General features: G+C 39.0%; 1 protein-coding gene across 1 annotated transcript; it reads left to right on the forward strand.

Annotated features, from left to right (window-relative positions):
- Positions 1 to 10,025: 10,025 nt before the first annotated feature.
- Positions 10,026 to 13,289, forward strand: LOC112199485 (the record flags this gene model as incomplete). The annotated part of the gene is made up of 10 exons (XM_040517539.1): positions 10,026 to 10,142; positions 10,249 to 10,435; positions 10,525 to 10,567; positions 10,749 to 10,920; positions 11,023 to 11,132; positions 11,401 to 11,541; positions 11,612 to 11,753; positions 11,825 to 11,894; positions 12,370 to 12,553; positions 12,640 to 13,289. Coding segments are annotated over 9 exons (1,152 nt in total), but the record flags the coding sequence as incomplete, so codon positions are not given.
- Between the last annotated feature and the right edge of the window lie 4,054 nt (positions 13,290 to 17,343).

Genomic DNA, 17,343 nt, shown 5'->3' on the forward strand with positions numbered 1-17,343 from the left:
TGCGGTTCATGAAAGAAATAGTTGAGGATAGGAATCTGGAATTTGCATCAAAGGTAAAGCCTGAAATTTAGGCCTAAAATGCTTTGTAACTTCATTTTCTTGTTGCATGTGATTTGTGATGTTGAGATAGTACTATATTTGTTTCAGTGGCAGCGGCGATCATCCAAGGAACTGGTTTACACCCAAAAGGATCTTGATGCTGTGAGGACAAAGTGGGCTAAGTTTGTCATGAAGTATTACATATAGCTGGTAAATGCATGGGATAATGTTTTTGGTATTTTGATCACCCTAGCTAGTTGCCATTTTTGGCCTTTATGTATAGGCATATTATGGTGAATGTGCATTGGACAGAGTTATACAAGCACATGTTTTTGGTTTTAATGTATATGTGTAGGCATCAGGGTGTTGATTACTATGTTGATCGATGTTGGGATGAATCGAACTAATGGAATATTATAGATCTTGTTAGAATCAATGGAAAGTTTTTGGTATCAATATTGGATGTGTTCGTAAATGCGTTGATTGATAGGTTTTTGTTAGATGCAATATCCAGAATGTATGTCTTCTTATCCAATCTCAGACAATTCAATTTCACCATAAAACCATTGTCTGACAATTGAGCACAAAAAATTCAAGTGAAAAAACTGTTGTCTGTACAACATAACAACAACATCTTTTACACTGGTTCTATTACCCAACATTGTAAAACACAATGTTAAAGGTACATATTCTGTTGTCTCACTTCATTAACCACTACATCATAGTGCCCAAACTACAAATATGCTGTTGTTTGACCAAAAGCAAAACAACATAGAGTACAAATTAAACATTGTCTCACTTCAATAAGCAGTACATCATAGTAGCAAAACCAAGGTTGAAAATAAACTTCAATCACTGCAAAATCTAGAAAGATGTTGTTTGAGTCGACTACAAACAACATTTTACTATGAGAAAAATGTTGTCCTAAATGACCTCAGAAGTTCATTTTGTTTACATTATGATGACTTTGTTCACTTTGGACAACAGCTATTTAGGAGGTCTGTTGTCTTTTCTGGTGTTCAGACAACAACCTTGTTACAAAGGTACTCTCTCTACACACAATTTCTACACCCAAAATCACAACCAATCTTATTCAATTTTGCATCTTCCATTAATTTAGGTCTCAGAGTTTCCCAGAATAGTGCCCCTTCACTTTGAGCTTTCATGCAAAACCCAACATTCCTACAGATAAGAAGGGGTTGGGGTTTGAGGTTCAGGTGAGGAGGATTCGGTTGATTATGGTGCCGGGTCCGAATCCGTGTACTGGCCGTGGCCAAGGGAAATCCAACAAATGGTTGCGCTTCTCCACCATCTTCTTAATCTGCTGGATCATCCGATCTCTGAGCGCCTCCAGATTGTCGTCGTCTAGCCTATCTAGGGTTGCGATTTCCTCGTCGAGCTTGTCCTCCACCGTCTTCGCCATTGTCAACACTTGCTGTCAGTTATCTACAAACCAATTAAAGGAAAAGTTTAGTTATGTGTGTGTGTGTATTCAAACGATAAGGAAGAGAGAAAGAAGGGAGACAAGGTTGTACCTCTTGGACAGTTCACCATTGTTGGATTAGATAGATTTGCAGAAAGTTTGATTCAAATGAAGGAAATGAGATTTGAGAGAAGGAGAGGGAGATGGAGAAAGAGGGCTGATCTGGGTGAGATTTTGTTGAAGATGGCAATAGAATTGGAATCCGGAGGGGAGCGAATTCGCAGGAGGATGGGGGTGGAAGTGCTGATGTCGGCGGTAATTGGGAGGGCAGACAGTAGGTCGTACTGTCGTAGTGGTGGAGGATAAGAGATAAAAAAGAAAGAAAGAAAAAATAATAGATTAAAAAAAAAACAAAAACAAAAAAGAGAAAAGAATAAATTCGGAAAAAAAAAAAAGGAAGTGAGGGTATTATAGACATTTTACTATAGAAGGACTGCCACGTTAGCAATTTAACAGAATTTTTGGACGGAAAGTAACGGAATGGACCTATTGGTCTAAAATTGAGAGATGAGGGAGTAACCGTGTGAAATTGAAAAGGCAGGGACTAAACTGTTTTTTTCCTGAAAGTTCAAGGAGTAAACAGTATTTAACCCTAAATTAAACATCTTTTACACAAAATTTGGGTTAGGACACATAACTCTAACCCCCAACAAGAAAACTACTACAACCCATAATCATAAACATCAAAATTACAAAATTCAAATAGAAAAGAGTACAGAAGTGTAGGAGAAAATAAGAATAGTCTCAAATAGCTAAAAAGCTAGCATGACTAGTCTTGAATTACAACTCCCACAATTACCCAAGTCTTGAATCTTGTAAAGGAGAAGCCTTTGATGAATCCTTGAAGCTTTAGGTGAGTAATCCTTCAATTCTCTAAAATAAAGCTAACAAAAATACGGAAAATGGAGGAAGATAAGAGGAGAGTGATTGTAGCCCTGTTGCTAAAGTGCGGACGTTAACGCACACACACGGAGCGGTTCCAAAGAGGACGTCCGCACTGTTGCTAAAGTGCGGACGTTAACGCAGCAGCCTCGATCAAGCTTCTAATAAGCTGCGTTGCTTGCGTGACAGAGGCCAGGGGTAGGACAGACTGGTGTGTAGTCGGGTGGAGTCGCCTGCGAAAAGGTTGCAGCTCTGCCTAGAAAGTTGCAGTTGCAGGTCGAGTCACTGCCAAGAACATGCAACCTCGACCTCCTCCGACCTCGATCGCTGCCCAGAAACGTCGGAGATGCCTCTGGCCTCCGTTCGCCAAGCCCCGAGCAGCCCTCGCCGCCTGGAACGCCGCTGCTGCGTCGCCATTCGCACTTTAGCGAAGTGCAAACGTCCGCTTCAGAACCGGCCTGGAGATAAAGAAACGACAAAAAGAAATGATGGACTATTCAATTGAATAATTAAGGGAAAATGGCCCATACAGTGTTTCACCTTTCGGCCATTCTAAACTTTCGTACCTCAATTTCAAAAAATATCAGATTGGTATCTGACGTTCTCACCCCGACCCAATATTATTATCTGGTGTCGTTAATTCCGTTACGGAGACTGCCAGCTGGCATGTTCTGAAGGGTATTTTTGTCCATTCATGTTTTAATCTATTATTATTTTTTCTTTTCTCTAAGCTTTTTCTTTTTTCTTCTCTCTCTCTCTCTCTCTCTCTCTCTGCAACTCATCTCTAATCTAACCATGTTCCCTTCTGAATCTCTTGCTTCTCTGCATATTTCTCTCTCTCTCGTTTCTGATCATAATGAAGGAAATCGTGGGAAACCCTCTTCATCTAAAATGTCTGAACCACTTCTCACTTATCTGCAGATCAGTTGAAGAATCCATTGATTTTTACCAAAATGTTCTTGGGTTTGGCCCAATCAGAAAGCCTAGATCATTTGATTTTGATGGGGTATCGTTATTCGGGTATGGAATTGGAATCAGAATCCATTTTTTGCAATCTGAGGAGCCGGATAATATGCCCAAGAAAACTGAAATTAAAACCGAAAGGGGAAGTGGATTGAGAAGCGAAGGCAGCCGAGGACCCGAAATTGAATCCGACATTATTCCTTCACTGATCTCTGACTGTCTTTCTTCATCTGAGAGGCTTTTCAAATTTGGTGTGAGTTCGTTTCTGGAAGTGTGAGGTCTTGGGATTGTTAGGTGAGTTGGTGAGTCCTCTTCTTTTTAGTTTCACATCTCTACATGAAAGATGGGATTGATTAGCTTTGGAATTGAACGGAATGGTAGTTGGTACTATGAAAGATGGGACTGATGGTGAGGTAGAAGCGAGGAGAAGAAGCCACTTGAGTTTTCATGGAGATGAAGGACTTGAGATTTTCACTTGAGTTGGAATAAATAATGATCCTCTTGTGGTTCTTTTAAATTCATTCACTTGAGATTTTCTGTTTTTAGAGGAAGAGAGAAGAAAGGGAAGAGAGGTTCATGCATATGTAATTACGTTTGGCTTGATTCACAGCAAGGTTGCAATAGAGAATGGGCTTGTAAATATGTATGCTAAATGCGGTGCTATAGATGTTGCTTGTTCAGTTCTCAAGCTCATGGTAGACAAAGACTTAATCTCATGGAACTCTCTTGAAACAGAGAGCATTGGGGAATTGTGTTTATTTTGCTATTTTGCCTGATCTGGGTTCTCCGTCAAGACCATGAATAATTGCTTGGGATTCTTTTTACTTTTCTCCTGGTCTGGGTTCACTGAACAAGATGAATATGGCTTGTGTTTTATTTTTTTATTTTTTTTAGTTTTCATCTTTTTCACCTCTCTTCTTTCCTTGCTACCGTCTCTTCCCCTTCACTTGGTCTGGGTCAATGTTTTAAAAAGCGCGCGTCAGGTGCGCCTCAATGCTTAAAAGGCGTGAGGCGTTAGAGAAATTCACTCTGTTTTGCAGATGAGGCGCAGAGGCGTTGAAGGTGAAGATGAAGGCGCAGAAGGCGGAGGAAGCGCGCGTCAAGGCGTTCTGCGCGCACGCCTGAGATTTTTTTTTTTTTTAATAGACACCAAAACGACGTAACGACGTCGTTTTGGTGTTTTGTGAGTTTATATTCACTTAGGTCGCGTTTTGAACACGAGCCAAGCCCCAAATCACTCTCAGCAGCCTCCTCCCCGACTCTTCACTCTCAAGATCAGCCAATCCCAATCCCATACTCGAAAAATTGATAAAATCATGAAGGGCCCATAAGTTTTTTCAAGAATTTGGTTCTAGAGGAGGTTATTTGCAGAATTGGAGCAAGAAATAAGTTCGATTTGAAGTACTTTTGAAGAGTTGTAGTTAGATTTGAGGAAATAAGTTCGATTTGAAGAGAGTTGGAGAGTTGGAGAGTTGTAGTTCAATTCGGTTTAAGGTATGATCATGCTTTTCTCTCAACTTTCCTTGCTTTCTTTGGATGGTTTCGTGTTTCTTTGTTATGTGCAATTGGAATTGGAATTTGGATACCTTATAATTGTTTGCTGTTGTTGCCAATCTCAATTTTCTTGTGAATGAAATCAATGAATACAGTTCCAAGTGTTGATAACTATTATGAACACTTGGATTTCGAACAAATCGGAAAAGGTCCGTTGGATTATGAATAAGTTCGGTAAAGTCATTTAGTTCTTGCCAACTTGAATTTGTCATATAGTTCGGTAAAGTCCTTGGATTATGAGTTTATGACTACTAATTAACAAACATAGTCCTTGCCAACTTGAATTTGTCATATTGTTCGGTAAAGTCATATTCTGTTTAGGTTCAGATTCTGTTTTGTGGATCTTCCATTTCATTAATTGGTTACTTACAAGTGTAAATACTCTAATTTCTTCCAGCTGGTTTTAGTACTTGCTTATTATGAATGGATGACAATTTATAATGTTTTTTTTGTTATAATACTTGTTCTATATATAAGACTAGTTCTATACGTAAATACAGGAAATTTATACGTAAGGGTCAAGGCGAACGCCTTGCTGAGGCTCTCCCGGCTACGCCTCAGCCTTTTAAAACATTGGTCTGGGTTCACAAACAAGCTCTTCAAAACCATGAGAATCTAATCTGGGCACCCATCTCCCCCTTCACCTGAGCTGTACATAATCGTCCTCAAGTCCAACTTATCCATGGCGTCACCGGTAGCCCAAAAAAAAAAAAAAAAAAAATCAATGGAGTGGTCTAATCCATCGCGTCGCCTGTAGCCCTCTAATCTTCTTTTGCATTCCCATACATAAAACTAAAAAAATATAAAAACTTTCTTTTGCTTTTTTTATTTATTTTTTTATTATATGAAGAAGAAAAACTAAGAGAAATTTTAAATTGTCACGCCCCTGATTTTTAACACAAACAAAAATCGATATATAACCCCATAATTATACATGCGTGAACATTCAGTCATTAATACAAAAGACCTGGAAACTTTTTTACTTTTAACTACACATATATTGATGCCCTGAACCTACTATGTCAATATTGACCCACTCCGTAGAGTCATATATTACATAAGCTTACAAATTAAATTGTCATCACAAAATAAAACGTAAATGCTCCTCAGAGTTTTGTTACATAGCGGAAGTCATAACAATGACAAAACCAACAAAATTTGCTTCCTACCCGTTCTGCTGCCAACAAGCTACCTCAGTTTCAGCCACGATTTCCTTGACCTGCAAGATTAACCCCTACACCACACCATTGAATAGTGCACCGGGTTTCCACACAACAAACCCGGTAAGCTTATGAAGCTCGTATGAGTAAACTCAAAACCATAAAGCAAAACACATTTCTTAAGTCGCCACAACCTAAAAATGATAAGCACACATCTCACACCTACAACCATCAATTCCATATCCTTCCATATTGTGCTTACGTAGGTCAACCCGTGACTAAACTACATGCTAATATTCTCAACCTAGCATCCCATTACACAAATTTCTCATCAAACAAAACCTCCTCAAATAATGTTTGGAAATCCCTTGACGCACAACGATGAGTCACAAGGATCACACTCATTTCCTTCCCACCGGAAGCCTTTGCCATCAACATGACATCAAGGTGAAACCAATGAATCACCTTCCTATCCTCACACAGAGCACAATCGTCACCACTATGGTCTTCATGGTAAATCAAACCATCAATCAATAAAATTAAGAAGAAAACAAGGCAATCACAATTCAAAACAAGCAAAACAAGTGATAGTAATCATCATAACCCCACACTCTGACATCCATAGGTAGCTCTGACTATCACAGCAGTCCTCTCCATTTTTTTTTGTTAACTTAATAACAATTCAACTCTGCGACCTAGATGTCATCACACAGATAGGCATCATCCTACTGATCATCACACAGATATCGCCGGTTATCACACAGATAGCGATCATCAAACCAATCATCACACAGATAGCCATCATCCAACTAATCATCACACAGATATCGCATGTCATCATGCAGATAGCGATCATCACACTGACTCATTACTGATCATCACACAGATAGCAATCATCACACAGACTTCACCGATTTTTCACATAGATAACCCTACACAAACTTTACATGATAATCATCACAAAGATTCACTGATATCATCGATTCATTACACAGATACTCCTACACAAGCCTTACATGACAATCATCACAAAGATTCACATGTCATCGATTCATTACACAGATACTCCTACACAAGCCTTACATGACAATCATCACAAAGATTCACCACGAAGCCACTAATACATGAATACATATGTGTGTGTGTGTGTGTGTGTGTATATATATCCCATAATATATATACACACACACAGAGTCATCCACTCAGAAATGCCACTAATACTAACTATAGTCATAGTTAATCCCATAACTCCAAGAAAATATGGTAATTAGGTTCATAACAAATATCGTGAGATTTACTCACCTCGAAACTCCCATTACGTCTTCAATACAGAACAAGGCAGCCACACCACAAAACAACCGTCCAAGGATACCTCGTCAAGTACCTAGTCACATACGGTTTCAACTTAGCAACAATCTACAAACGATTTAAGTCCAAAACCCCTGTTTTGAACTAAAATCCCTAAAGTGACGCAAATCGAGGCGAAACCACATCCAAGACCACCTAATGTCTCCGGAATACTTCTACGATCGATATGCCAAACAAGTCGATCGGAAGCTCGAATCCTTACGGATCGAAACATCGAACGGTCTGAAACCGTAAAAATCACAACATGCTCATACGATCTCCAAAAATTACAAACAATATATCGAAATGCTCATATCGACGAGTAGATCGAACTCAGGAACAAAAACTATCCTTGAGATAGTCAGAAACAGCCAGAAAACACCACCACAGTGGCGGCGTCGCAGCCGGCCCAAAGTCGGAATTTGACAAAACTCCCAACACCAAAGTTCTTCGTCTCAACTCCAATTTAAACTTTCATAACTACACCAAAGTCCAAATATGAACCAATCGATTGAATTTTACCTTAGAACAAAACAGCTCGATTGAAACCCTAGAATTTCAATTCCAAAATTCGACCTCCACGAGTTGAATCGATGCAAGCCACCTTGTGGGAAGCATCAAATTCCTCCAAGCTCCAAAAGCCCTCAAGAATCACAGGTAAAGGTGGCCAGAATGTCTGACTCCGATCAAGGTGATTTCATCCCCGAAACGGCCACTTCCAGTCGATGTAGCTCCCTCCACAGCTCGAATCTCTCTTCAATCCTTCCACAGACCTCGATCTAGAGGGGATTGAGGCGAGCAAAACCCACTTTTGAATCGAAGCAAACGGTGGCCAGAGGAGCGAGAACGACGCCGGCGAAGTGGAGAGGAGAAACCGGGCTCGGGAGAGAAGAGTCAGAGTTGGGTTTCCGTTTTTGGAAATCTAGCCTTCTTTGCAATTTCTGGAAAATTTCGTCCATTTATACCAAAATGGAAAGTTTTTCCGAAGCCCATAACTTCTTCATACAAACTCCGATTCTTGTGTTCCGCATGTCCACGAACTCGTATCGACGCGCTCTACAAGTTTCGTGAAGGAAGTTTTCGGAGAAACCCAACGAATAAAAAGTCAACCCTTGCAGATTCAAATTAGTAGATATGGGCCATTTTGAACTGATGCTCATGATTAGGTTTGTGTACATGAGACAATGATGGATTAGTGGAAATTGCAATGAATGATTTTGGATGTGGATTTTATGGTTTCATGAATGGACAATTTTAATTTCCAGATGCATGCATACCAATTGTAACAGGAGACTATTAATATGTTATCTCAAATAGCAAGCTACAACAAAAGCACACCAAAATGTGTGGTTGCAACTGAACAAAAACAACACAAAAATCACTTAGAAGTCTATTGTCTTTTCGGCATTGAGACGGCATAAAATTGTAGTCTAAATAGCAAAACAACAACATAAGTTAGCCGAAAGTGTCGGCTAAAGCATATAATAACAACAAATAAGTGTGGTTGAAATTAATCACAGACAATATAAAAGACCTTTCACACAATACTTAAGTATCGTATGAATGTACCCTAGACCGACATTTAATCGTAGTCTGAAATATTTTACGACCACAGATAATTATTGTTTAAAGTCAATTTACACAACATTCAATTGTTGTTGTATGGCAGAAGAGACTACATATGAGCCTTCATATTTCTTACTTAAGGGAATTCATGCCACACAATTAACCAGAAATCTGTCTTGCAAATATGATTCACACAATAGAATTTATATAAGACTGTGGTTGTTTTTATTCTCAGACAACACAAAACTGTTGTGTTACCGCTTTTAAAGATACAGATCACATTGGTCCCGAAATGCAAAAGTCATCAGACGACACAAGACTTTTATTTGTTTCTGTCGTCTGAAAAAGCAGACGACTGAAGTGTTCTGTCGTCTGATACCCCCAAGACATGACACCGTACTAGACAACAGATTTGAGTTCATTCAGACGACAGAACAGTTCTATCGTCTGATGGATTTTTTGGCGTGGTGCCTACTCATAATCTCCTACACTATAACTTGGCCCTTATACTTTAAGGTGGCTATTTGACTAACACCTGTCGAAAGCTCTAACCCTTGTAGAGGAAAGGAGCTCATAGTTGTCTAGTTGTTTTATTTAGAATAATATTCTATGTTAGTAAAAGCTCCTGTATGAGCCTTTGTAGAAGTATTTGGTTTTATCGTACCACAATGACATACTTGGCGTATGGAGTCAGAAAGAATATATTGCCCACGAGACGAGTTGATTTTTAAGCATAGACTACTATGCGCTATTATTATCCAAATAGAATAGTCATTTTTGTACTATTCCTACCCATGATTCAGGGTCATTTATGAGAATAATAAAAAATGATATGAAGTCTTCAAAAAAAATTCATGGTCAAAATGTGTGGGCCTGTTCCTTTATTCATCCAAAACCATGTATGGGCCATTCTCAAAAAAAAAAAAAAATAATGTATGGGCCGGCCCAGCACATATTTCAAAACGCCGAACGAGTTTCCCTTTTCCCTCCCAGATACAACCCCGAGTTTAGTTCAGTAGGGTTTACTGTGAAATGGGGCAGAGACCGCCCGGCACAGTTGGAATCGGGTCGCCTCTCGGATCCTCAAGACATGCAACGCCTACTCCAGCGGCGTTACGACGGCGATTTTGCTTTCCGATCTCTCCCAGGTATGGGTTTTTAGCCGAATTAGGTTCTGGCTTTTGGTTTGTTTTTGATTGCTGAGAAAATTAGGGATGATAAAAATTGATCGGAATTGTGTTCAAATTTGATTAGGCGTGGCATGAGCAAAATAGGGACAGGCCTGTGAAGAAAATGCCGGAATGCGTGAAGCAATTGCGAAAGAAGAATAAGCGAAGGAAGCTTTCGAACACTGTGACTATTGATTCCATTTACGAGAATAATTTCTTGTCCTTGAATAGTGTGTTGGAAGCGGTGATTGTCGACGCTTTTGTTCTCCCTGGTAGTTTGTTACTTTCGAGGGTTCTGCTGTCATATGTAATGTGATGTTATTGTCGTTTTCTGTTGACATTGCTACTCTTTTTGTTTTAGGCACCAACATTTATATGCTTTCCCTGGGGGATTTTTGGAGCACCAAATACCATTGATCTTTATGATGTATTGGATATGAGTCGGTATTTCTTTTGTTTATCTGATTTTCGGGAACCAATGAGCACTGGTGCTTGAAAAAATAAGCAGATGTATATGTGGGGTGTTGTTTTTCTACGCTTGTGTTGCTATTATATCTGCATTTACACATTCATTTAAGTTCTTATGAACGGGATTTGTCTGTACAGGTACTATGACTTGATAAATCCTCCTAATGGGATTCTCAAGAAAGGAAGGCAGATCTTTCTCACGGGGTGCCATCTTCATCCTGCTGCTGGAGGAGGGTCTCGTTGTCCTCGACTGTTGCCAACAGAATATCTAGTGATATTGTTGGATGAGGTAACTTTCAGATTTGACTACTGGCCAAGCTTGAGAGAATGAGTAGTATTTGGGAGGTGTTTTTATTTGTCTTCTTACATTTAGCTGCTTTCGTCAATGTAGGATGATGATGGTGATGCAATGCTGCTAGGAGGTCAGTTTTGTTCAGATTCATTCTCTTCAATTTCTCTTGATGCATTCAGTAAAAACGTTTCTCATTCATTGTATGCAAGGTACGGTAAAACTGCTTCTATATATCCTTAGGCTCAACCTTTTGCTTATTTTATTTTGCATCTTGGCTGTGATTTAAATATCATGTTTTGGTATATTTGAGTATCAAATATTCTAATGAGCACGTCAGACTAATAATTAAATAGTTTTTATAAATATGATCTATGCATATACTGAAATTAGAATTTTATGACCCAGAACGTTCCCAAATGATCTGTTGGCATGTCATTAGTCAGCAATTAATAACTTGCTTTCCTCTTTTATGTGCAGAATTGAGCTCATTGCCCCACTTGAAGTTCGAGGAAAGTTTGGAACTTTACAAAGGAAACAAATCACTCTTGTAGATGATGATGGTGCTAAGTTGCAATTTCTGCTGTGGGGTGACCAGGTTGTCCTGGCAAATCTTTTCAGGTAAACTCTACCACCAAATGACATTTTCTGATGCTTTCTTCCAATGTATGTTCTGATTGAATTTCCTCAGTGTGGGAAGTATGCTTGCACTGGATAAACCATATATTGCAAGTTCCGCAGACAGTGCTGCTGAAACAAGTGCTGAAGTTTCCCTTGAATTTGGTAGTGCAACACAATTGTTTTTGGTGCCTTTTGTTCAACACAAGGAACAAGTAAGCAATGTTTGATTGTTTGTATAGTGGACTATCATTTAAGGTTAATGCTAAGTTTCTGTATTAATCAGGTATGTGTATCACTGACACCAAGCCGCCATCAAGGATCAAGACTGCTAAGCACATTACATCCCAGTCAGAGTACGTACACAAGTTTCTCAAGTTTCCTTGCCCTGTGATTCACAAGGGTCTATTGATTTTAGTAGTTATCCTTTTCAAGTGATGATTTTCCTTCCATTATACTTCTTCATCTTAATTGAATACCCTTTAGGTCTAAAAAAATTTCTGTTAGAAGCTATGAGCACCATGTTGCTAAAAGGATGCATAATTACTAATATATGAAAATGTCTATTAATTGTTTGAACCTTTAAGCATCCACATGGTATAAACTTGAACATCTGTTTAAGTTGTGTATGGTGGGTGGGTTATTATTGTTGTTTTTCTTCAGAAATCGTTATTATTCTCGTTCAATCATTCTCACTGTGTGCTTATCTGCTTGATATGTGGCCAAGTTCATGTGAAATTAACTGCTTGAATGCTTTGTGCCTCAATCTCTTCTTAGCATTGCTTAGTCTCCTAATCAAATTCATTATTAACATATCTCACCTGTGTGAAGTTTTGCAGTCCTGCATTACCGATCTTCGTGACAAGATGACCGGCGTCAGCCTTTATGGTGTTGTTACAAGTGTCATCAAAGAAAGATGTACCACAGAAGCTATCTTCTCATGGCGAATTGAAGATACCACTGGAACAATTTGGACTAAATTACATTTTGTGAAATATTGATATGGATCTTATAAGTAAGATATATTGATTGTACTGGTTTTACGGCCCCCTTCCCAATTATTAAATTCACATTTTTGATGTACTTTTTGTTTGGCTCTAGTTTTGTTGCAGCTAGGCAACAGTTTCTTTTTTGCGCGAGCGTGCCAGCACCGTTCGGGTGCGGTCGTCGGGGGTGTCCCTTGACCTGACTTCTTTCGAGTGATTGTGGATGAGGAGAACACAACCTCGTCGCGGGATTCTTTGTGCTTCGTGGTGAGGACTTTTGCTAAGCTTCTTCAAACATTGACGAGAATCCTATCTCCTTGTTCCCCGCGAAGACTCACTGACTTTTTCCTTTAAGGAAGATCTGAGTGAGGAGAAATCTTTCTTCAAAATCACACAATCGATACTCGACATCGTAGATCGAGCAGAGCGAAAATCACTAGGAAGTGGGGAGAACTTGCTAAAGCGTGACTTTAGCTTGGCTGGTTTACGAGAGCGTTACCTTTGCTTGGCTGGTTTCGTAACCGTTGTCGTCACGGTACTACAGTCAGCTTTCGAGGAGACTAGGACCGAAGCACGTTGACAGAGGATTTGGTGGCATTGATAGTCGGCTCCTAAGGATACTGGGACTGGAGTGTGGTCACCAGTAAGAGAAGGAGAAAGGTTGCTCCGGAGAGGCTTGGATAATCGTAGTGATTAATTGATGAATTGGCTTTGTCCTTATTACTTCGTTGTAGCCTCTATATATAGGCTTCTTTGTTGCATATTTTGCCAAGCCACAGTGGAGCCTTTCTGCAATAGTGTCGCACTTAATGGAATTATGATGATTGTTTCCTGTTTTACTGCAAAAGGTGACTGACTGATTGCGCGCACACACATACACACACACACATATATATATATATAGGAATTTTCTCAGGTACGGACGTCCGTACCGAATTTTCGGTACGGATTTCCTGTTTTCGATCACTTTCTGGCCACATTTTTACATCTTAACCGTTCATTTTTAGGTCCTAGTGTATAGATCACCTTTACAAAATTTCAGCCAATTTGGTGATCGTTAAGGCATCCAAAACTGCATTTTACACGAACGGACCGAATCTGTTGAACCGGAACTGTTCGTATTTATAATGGTAAATTGCAGTTTTGGATGCCTTAACGATCACCAAATTGGCTGAAATTTTGCAGAGGTGATCTATACACTAGGACCTAAAAACTGAACGGTTAAGATGTAAAAATGTGACCGGAAAGTGGTCGAAAATAGGAAATCCGTATCGTCCGCTCGGTACGGACGTCCACATCTGAGACGGACTGTGTGTGTATATATATATATATATATTTATATGGCTAAATACTGGTTACTACTCTGTGGTTTAGGTTCAAAATTAATTCAGTCTCTGAACTTCTAATTTCATCAAAAACACCACTGTACTTTCAATTTTGATCTAATAGGTCCAATTTGTTAATATTCTGCTATGGGTTCAACTTATAGTTGTATTATTTGATGAAAAACTTTTTATTTGATAGATTTCTAATAGTGAGACCCACTCCTAAATTGACTATGCATGCCACCTCAACATCACATCATAAAGCATAGACCATATATGAATACGTCAACAAGTTAAATGACTAAATTATCGAAAAACTAACAGATTGGACCTATTAGATCAAAATTGAAACTGCAGGGTTGTTTTTGATAAAATTAGAAGTAAATGGACTGAATTGATTTTGGACATAAACCATAGGGTAGTAACTAGTATTTAGCCCATATATATATATATATATATATATATATATATATAAAATAGCCCTATAAAAGACCAAAAAAAAGGGATCCCTTAGTGGAAGCCCTATATATATATATATATATATATATATATATGGGCTATTTTTTGGTCTTTTATAGGGCTATTTTATAAAGACCACTAAGGGATCCCTTATATATATATATATATATATATATATAGGGCTTCCACTAAGGGATCCATTTTTTTTAGTCTTTTATAGGGATAGGCATTAGACCAACTTTTAGATCATATTTTCACATCTTAACCGTTCAGTTTTTAGGTCCTAATGAATAAATCACTTCTGCAAATTTTCAGCCAAATTAGTGATCGTTAAGGCATCCAAAACTGCAATTTAAACGAACAGACCGAATTTGTCGAACCGGAACCGTTCGTGTTTATAATGGTAAATTGCAGTTTTTGATGCCTTAACGATCATCAAATTGGTTGAAAATTTGCAGAAGTGATCTATGCATTAGGACCTAAAAACTGAACGGTTAAGATGTAAAAATATGATTGAAAAGTTGGTCTAATGCCTATTTAACTTGTGAAGTTCCAGTTTTAGGTCACTTTTCGGTCGCATATCCACATCTTGACCGTTTAGTTTTTAGGTACTATTGTATAGATCATCTATATAAATTTTCAGCCAAAATGATGATCATTAAGGCATTGATAATTGCCATAAAGCTAGTACTGTTCAGGTTGACAGATTCAGTCCGTCCATTAGTTTAAGCGAGTTAGTTACCTTAACGATCATCAATTTGGCTGAAAATTTACAGAGATCATCTATACACTAGTACCTAAAAACTGAACAGTCAAGATGTGGATATGCGACCGAGAAGTGACCCAAAACTCGAACTTCACAAGTTAATTTCAAAGCGGAGCTCCGCTCTGGATAGGATCTGTACATATATATATATATATATATATATATATATCATATTCCTTGGTGGCCACAATTAAAGGATGATTGAATGCTTCTAGGGAACTATGATGATTGCTTCCTGTTTTACTGCAAAAGTGGACGAACTGATTGCATATCACCTCCACCAAAACCCATCACCTCCAGTCTCATTTTGGGTTCAAACATTGCCCCCCAAACCTCGAAGTCAAAGGTCTTGGTTTTGACTGAAGAGGTCTTGAATCAGCACTGCTCTTGTAATGTCGTTGCCCCAAAGCCACTTGTATTGGCTTGATTGAAATTACTTGACTGATTCCATATAGGCCTCTAAATAGGCCATGAAGCTTGAATGCCACAATCTAAACCGCCTTGGCGACCAGTGAGATAGATTTAAAGAATGGCATGTAGAAAAAGAACCTGGAAGGTGGTGCATTTCCTTGCAAATCATCAAACTTGTTTAGCTCTGCACCTTTGTCATGAAGTGAAAGTGACGCTTTCCTTGCCAACTTTATTGCCCCCCATCTTTAGTGTCATATGCAGTGAATTGGCGAAACTTAGGAAGGTTGTAGGAGATCAGAACTTTAGTGTGCCCTCCATGCGAAGGAGACTGTTTTTGATCACGAATGAGGATCCTTCTCATCCTTGGTGGTAGCTCCGCCATGTGTATAGCAGCACTCAAATATCTGCCTTGATCGCTGGCTCTCTGTTGATCTTCTCAAATATAGGTGTTGGAGCCACTTCACTGGCTAGATCAAGTTTGATCAAGGCCTACAGCACTCGGCGAAATAAGATGCAGAATAGCGAATTGTTTGCTACCATTTAATCCTTTGCGAATCTTATGCTGAAGAGGACGATTGAATCATGGCTATCGACATCATGAAATGTGACCAAGTGAACCCACCATACTTGCTGCAACTTTAGCATCTAAAACCGCTTGGGTTTTAATCATGTTTAATTAAAAATATCAGGCCACTACGCTGGCCTGCGGTTGTAGGGAAAGGTGTAATGCCATCTCTTCACCGCCGCCTCCGATTCAATTCTCAAGATGGAATAATGATTAATTAATTATCAACTAGAGCCACTCACTGGTCCACCTAATAAATTAATCTCCAAAAGTGTTCCTTGCGCTTCTCGAACATTTTCTGACTATTGGTTTTAAGGGAAATCCGAGTGAGGGGAAATCTTCTCAAGGAAGATCCGAGTGAGGAGGAATCCCTTTGAGCTTGATGAAAATGTTCTTCGTGAAATGTTCCTCGCGAAGGCTTCGCTGGCTTTCTCCTTGAGCTTGGTTTAATGAGGACCCAAGACCTTTAAAATGTTTCTCCAATATTTCTTTGAGGAGAAATCTTCTCGAAGTAGATCCGAGTAAGGAGAAATTTCCTTGGAGCAGATCCAAGTAAGGAGAGATTTTCTCAAGGTTGAGTGTTTTGTTCCATCACTTCAGCTGTTTTCTTCTCATCTTGATATTCAGCTTCCTCTTAGTAGATGACGATTTGCTCTGGTACTTTTGAACAATCCAATTAAGACCATAGAGATGTTCAGCTTCCCTCGCTTGTCAATTAAGCCTCTTATGGATTGTTTAGTACCATCATAGACAAATTTCTTTGGCAAGAAATTTGGAACTGGATAACTGTAAACAAGAGTTACCTTGTATTGATGATACTCAAATTTACAATCGCGAATGACAAATTGGCCACTAGAATATTTATTCTGGCCATTCATGCAACGTGGGTTGTAGATGTTTTCTCTACATATATCAAAGCCACCGCTTGGCCCCGAAACACTGGTGAAGAATTTGAATTGATCAATGGAGCCAAAGATTGGGTTTCTAAGGCCACAACTTAATTGGTAATTAAGTTGGCCATGGCTTGCATGACAACGTCTAAAGCCATGAAAGCCATATGCATGATAATTGAGTTGACCATTTTGAGCATACTTTTGATCACTTTCATGACTGTGGTAGCATCCAGTAGCAAGACCGCATCTCTCTTGGCCAGATTCTCTTGGAGACTTTTCTTCTATCTTGCTTTTCCGGAGAAACCCAGAAGCAAACTGTTTCAAGTCTCTCTCTTTCCTCCAAACTTCGTCTTCCATTTCCGAAGAAACCCAGAAATGGCACCCAAGAAACCATTTGTTA

Source organism: Rosa chinensis, chromosome 4, assembly GCF_002994745.2.
Source record: "Rosa chinensis cultivar Old Blush chromosome 4, RchiOBHm-V2, whole genome shotgun sequence".
NCBI classification, from domain to species: Eukaryota; Viridiplantae; Streptophyta; class Magnoliopsida; order Rosales; family Rosaceae; genus Rosa; species Rosa chinensis.